Below are 6,000 nucleotides of genomic sequence, written 5' to 3'. Positions count from 1 at the left end.
CAGCCTGCTCTCTACTGCTGGACCCCAGGGTGTAAACTGCCAGCATCAGTTCCCAGCACATGGGCAGCAGGCAAGAGAAAGACATATTCTCTGGAAAATCTGATCAGCTCATGAGAAAGGACCCAACCTCCAGAGACCATCAGGCAACAGGCCACATCATGTGCCTAGAGCTTGCAATAGGCACTTAGTGCTTCATTCTTGTATGTGAGCAGACTGCCAAGAATTGATGGCTGTTTGGGAAAAACATCCAGATACAGTAAAAGGAGAACAGAAAGTGAAGGGGAGAGAAGGAACTAGAGAACTAATTAGAAAAAAAACTCTTAACAGAGGGTTATGAGTTTCTAGATTGAAAAGGCCTGCTGAGTACCCAGGGCAGCCGATGAAAATAGACTTTCAACAAGGCACAATATTTAGAAAATTTTAGCGTAATGGTTATAAAGAAAAGACTCTATGAGCATCCATAAAGAAAAAAGAGTAGGCCTGGTGCAGTGGTGTACACCTGTAATCCCAGTTAGTTAGGGAGGCTGTGGAACGCAATCGCAAGTTCAAGGCTGACCTCCGCAGTTTAGTGAGGCTCTGTCTCAAAATAAAAAAATAAAAAGGACTTTGGGGTGCAACTCAGTGGTAAAGCATCTCTGGGTTCAATCTCCAGTACCAAAAAAAAAAAAAAAAAGAAAGAAAAGAAAAGAAAAAAAGAACAGCTTGTATACAAATAATCAGTTTCTCAGTCACGCTAACCTCATTTCAAAAGCTTAAGAGCCTGCTATATCAGACAGCACGGGTATGAAACATTGCCATCAGTGCAGTTGATTCTGTTGAACCTCCCTGCTTTCCATACTTCTATTCTGATTTAAGGTAGACTTGCTTTCACAAAATTATACTTCCTACATGCTTTTATGTTGGTCAGTTTCCCCTGGTTATATTTTATCACTTTGTGCTAAGATAAAATATTTTCTTTTTAAGGTGTGCATGTATCAACATCCTTATTTTAATTTTGTTTTACAGCTATTTTCTCCATAATGATATTTGAGACTATTACCAATCAAGATTTGCCTGTGATTAAATGTGTTTTAATCACTCATAAGAACAATGATTCATCTGTTGAGAAGTCGTCATCGTATCCCATGGTAAAGTAATATTGAAATGATAGCTTTAGCTGTTTTTCTCTGGAGACTGTATTTTGTAAGCTGTTGGCTAAGTGAGCTTTTAGGTGTTATTCACTCACATCTGGTGCAGCTGTGGCTTCTGTACTCCTAGCTACTTGGTACTCCATTTCATCACAGAATTGTGTTCTGGCTGGGGGCACAGCTCAGTGGACTTGCTTGGTACACAAGATCCTCTGGGTTCAAGCTCCAGCACTGAGACCTCTGTGTGTTGGCGAGTGTTTGTGTATGTGTATGAAGATCCATGTTCTCTTTTTGGTGTGCATTCATAAAGGACACTGATACCAGAATGAAGAAGTAATGAGTACTTTCCTTTCTCCTTAGAGAGAGTCCAGGCTTCTCACGAAGCCTAAATCCCTAATTTCCCACCTCCAATTGGATATAGGATTTTTCCATTGATATATTAAAATCCGCTTAGTAATTTATTTCATTTCTGTTTTCCCCAACTTCCACTTATCTTTTTTTTTGTTGTTGTTGTTCCAGGGATTGAACCCAGGGGCTCTTAATCTCTGAGCCATGTCCCCAGCCCTTTTTAATATTTTGTTTATTTAATATTTTGCTGAGTTGCTTAGGGCCTCGTTAAGTTGCTGTGCCTGCTTTTGAACTTGCAATCCTCCTGCCTCAGTTTCCCAAGCCACTGGGATTATAGGTGTGAGCCATAGCACCCAGCTTCTGTTTATACCCTTGTTCAGTTCCTGAGCCTAAAAGCTGAGAATCATTTTGGACTCCTCCCCGCTCTTTCACATTCTGTCAGCTACCAAGACTAACTAATTCATTTTAATCACCTCATATTTGGTCTCTGCCACTTTCCTAGTTCACCCCTTCATTAACTCCCTCAGATTCACAAATCTTTTTTTTTAATTTATCTTTATTTTATTCGTTTTTATTTGGTGCGGGGAATTGAACCCAGTGCCTCACGCATGCTAGGCTAGTGCTCTACCACTGAGCCACAACCCCAGGCCCCAGATTCACAAATCTTAAGCAGCCTCTTCCTGCTGCTGTCATCTCAGATATGGCTGCCAGACTAGTCTTCCTGAGGCCCAGCTATGCCCCTCCATCGCCTGGCTCAGAACCGTCAGTGGTTTCTCATTACTTAGAGTGGGATCCAGATTATTTCCTAATCCGGCTTTGGCTCCTTCAAGTTCCAACCTTGTTTTTCATTATTCCTCTCTTTTATGTTATTCATCCAACATGATGGCTCCCACCCTCTCTTTCTAAAGTGAAAGAAACTGAAATGATCACAGACTGCAAATATTATTTGCTATGAGAGTATAAACTTCACTGTTATTTTTTTTTTTCAGTATAGAAAAGTAGCTGTACACATTTAGTGTTTTATAAAACACAATCTTAAAAACAAAAATCTAATGACAATCAGACTTGATTCCTGGTAATAAATCCTGTGTTCGTTTATTTATTTATTTATTTTGCAGTGCTGGGGATTGAACCCGGAACCTTAGCGCATGCTAAGCAAGCATTCTACCACTAAGTCACATCCCCAGCCCCTGTATTATTTTTTTAATATAGTGTAAATTATATTCTTATGCAATACTCAGGAATACATAAAAACCCACTAGTTTTTAGGCCACATTAAATAAGTGACCATACAGATTTTAACTGCGGCAAAAATAAACTGTCTTTATAGTGCATTTTCATCTCATTGAAGTTAAATCTGTTCCTTTGGAATGTTTTCCCATTTAAATGTGAAGTAAACGTGTTAGAGTTTCAGTGGTTTAAAAAAAAATGTTTTTATTTCTTCCACAGTTCAGTTTTCAGATGAGACATCTTTCTGGAAATCTCTAGTCCTACTACTTTTGAATAAACAAACACTCTTTAGTAGAATGAAAAAAAAAAAAACTTGTGAACGCAAGTCAAATAAATAAGCAAGAACATCTTCAGCTATATTTCTGGAACCTAGAAGATAATTTTACTATTCTCATAACCCATTTAATTATTGTTTGAAACCTGAATATTTCCATCATTTATAATCTCTGGAATGATAGTTCTGAGAATCCCTTTTCATGACTGCTTGCAGGCAGTCTAGACCAATTCTCACACATTCTTCACTTTTGCTTTTAAGTAATAACTTACTAAAGACAACAAGCCCACGTACCATCTGAGGAAATGTGCTGTTTTTCTTCCTGTGAACAGTGAGAGCAGGCAGGTGGTCTACCACAACTCTCAGGATGACCTCTTCTCACCAAATAGGTCATAAGTTCACTTACACCTCTCTTCCTCCAGGGTTAAAGTTAAAGCCGCATTTGGTCTCAAATTCTTTCTATACAGAACTCTTGCCATCGTATCATGGTTCTGAGAAAACTTTAAAAAAAAATTAAAAATCCCCAGTATTTTTTAAAGAAAGGCTTTCTGTTTGTGAAGACCCAAAATCGCTGATTTGGGAATCGCTGATTCCCACAGCATTGTCTTTTGGGCAGGAAGCCTGTATAAGCCAGTTCATTTTCTTTTTTTGCCATTTCATACGCCACTCTTCTAGGGATCTAGATTTGTTTTGTTTGTTTGTTTGTGAGGTGTTTTTTTTTTTTTTTTTTTTAATAATGGAATTTCTTTTTCTTTCTTTCTTTTTTTTTCCCCTAGGTATCAGGCATTGAACCCAGGGGCGCTTAACCACTGAGTCACATCCCCAACCCTTTCTAGTTTTTATTTTGAGATAGGATCTTGCTAAGTTGCTTAGAGCTAAATTGCTGGGGCTGGCTTTGAACTTGCAATCCTCCTGCCTCAGCCTCCTGAGTCATTGGATTACAGGCGTGTGTCACTGCACCCAGCCCTGTAATGGAATTTAGAAAGGATGACATATTTTAATGTTTCTCTTTGTGATAGAACACTATATGTAGAGTCTCTGGACTTTTCACAGCTTGCCCAACTGTTTTAATTATGTAAGCAGCCAACTGTGTTGGGATTTCTTAAGCAATGTCACGTCTTCATTAGAATTCCTTGTTCTAAGATGATCAATTAATTGATCCTCACCATTAATACAGAAGTTGTACTTTTTCTTTTTTTAACATTTAAGGTTTTAGATGCCACAGTCTCTTAAATACCAACGCCTCATGGAACTGTGCACCTTAGCCCAGGTGGGCACTGAGGACTTTGCCTGGTCTTCTAAACCATCCCTCAGGTTCTGGCTGGCAGGGCTCAGGGCTATCCCAATGCTGTGGGCCTCTGGTGCCTTACCACCTCTCTGCTTTTATCATGTAATTCTTCTTTACTATTCTTTCCTCTGAGGCCCTTAGATTTATCTATTCAAAATGGTAGCCATTTCTCATTTTGGTGGGGGGCAGGGTCCTGGGGATTGAATTCAGGGGCACTCGACCACTATCCCTAGCTCTATTTTATATTTTATTAGAGATAGGGTCTCACTGAGTTGTTTAGGGCCTCATTAAGTTGCTGTGGCTGGCTTTGAACCCTCGATCCTCCTGCTTTAGCCTCCCAAGACACTGGGATTACAGGCATGGGCCACTGTGCCCAGCTCCCATTTCTCTTTTTTAACAATAGTTGATTTGGAAAGTATTTGAGATTTACAGAAAAGTTGCAGAAATAGTACTGGAAGAAGAATGGAGAGGTGTTGGTTAAAGAGTGCAGAGTTTCAGTTAGGAGGAATAAGTTCTGGAGATCTATTGTGCATCATGGTGACTAAATAATAATAAAGTGTTGTATTCTTAAAAAGTTCTATAAGAATGGATTTTAAATGTTCTCATCACAAAATCTGATAATAAGGATGTGAGATGCAAATGTTAATTGATTTAATAATTTCACATTGTGTGTGTATGTATATTTGATATATAATTAATATATATACAATGACAAAACTTCACATTGTACACCACATGTAGATAAACAGTTTTTCATTTGATGATATAAAAAAAGCAGAAGAGAGCTGAGCACGGTGGTACATGTCTGTGATCCCAGTGTCATGGGAGACTGTGGCAGGAGGATTGCGAGTTCAAAGCCTGCCTCAGCAAAAGCAAGGCACTAAGCAACTCAGTGAGAGCCTGACTCTAAATTAAAAAAAAATACAAAATAAGGCTGGGGATGTAGCTCAGTGGCCTAGTGCTTGTAAGTTCAACCCCTGGTACCCTCCCCCACACACAAAAAAAGGTATTATTTTCCAAAGTTATTTAAAGTTAGTTTCTTCCCTATCCCTGTCACTACAGTTTTGTAATTTATTTCTAATGCCATTGAATTAATTTGATTTGTATTCTATTTTGATGTTCCCTCCACATCCTTGTTGATTTTAATGATATGCACCTTTTTAGGATTTTGGTAACATGGGCATATTTCCCCCAGATAATCTTACCTCCTCAGGTCACTCACATTCACCTCGATAACAATACCTTTGCTAATAACACCTGAAGTTGTACATATTGGATATGAGGGATTTAAAACAATTTTTTTAGGGGCTGGGGTTATAGCTCAGCGGCAGAGCGCTTGCCTTGCACTTGTGAGGTACTGGGTCCAATCCTCAGCACCACATGAATGAATGAATGAATGAATAAATAAATAAATAATAAAGATATTGTGTATTTAAAAAAAATTTTTAAATTTATTTATTTATTCTAATTTGTTATACATGACAGTAGAATGCTTTTTAATTCATAGTACATATATAGAACACAATTTTTCATTTCTCTGGTTGTACACAAAGTAGAGTCACACCATTTGGGTCTCTGTTTGAATAACTTTAATACTTATTTTTCTCCCTGAAAATGAACTTTCTCCCATGGAGGAGGTTTTTTTTCATTTTACAACCTTTTCTTCTCATTTTTGTTTAATTATGCTGGAAAGTGCTTTCACTTGGGACAGGACTCTCTGCCCAACAGATAGG

The 6,000-nt window shown here is 38.3% G+C and overlaps 1 protein-coding gene across 1 annotated transcript in view; it reads left to right on the top strand.

Moving 5' to 3' along the window:
- Positions 1-1,019: 1,019 nt before the first annotated feature.
- The window catches only part of Flt3 (fms related receptor tyrosine kinase 3), a 62,508-nt gene continuing 57,527 nt past the window's right edge, over positions 1,020-6,000 (top strand). The window contains exon 1 of the mRNA XM_026388383.2: positions 1,020-1,127. Coding sequence (XP_026244168.2) covers positions 1,020-1,127 — 108 coding nt within the window. The remainder of the gene's footprint in view (positions 1,128-6,000) is intronic.

The sequence above is a fragment of the Urocitellus parryii genome, chromosome 2, assembly GCF_045843805.1.
Source record: "Urocitellus parryii isolate mUroPar1 chromosome 2, mUroPar1.hap1, whole genome shotgun sequence".
Lineage (NCBI taxonomy): Eukaryota > Metazoa > Chordata > Mammalia > Rodentia > Sciuridae > Urocitellus > Urocitellus parryii.
Note: the sequence above shows the minus strand (reverse complement) of the source record. Positions and strands in the feature narration are given on the sequence as shown.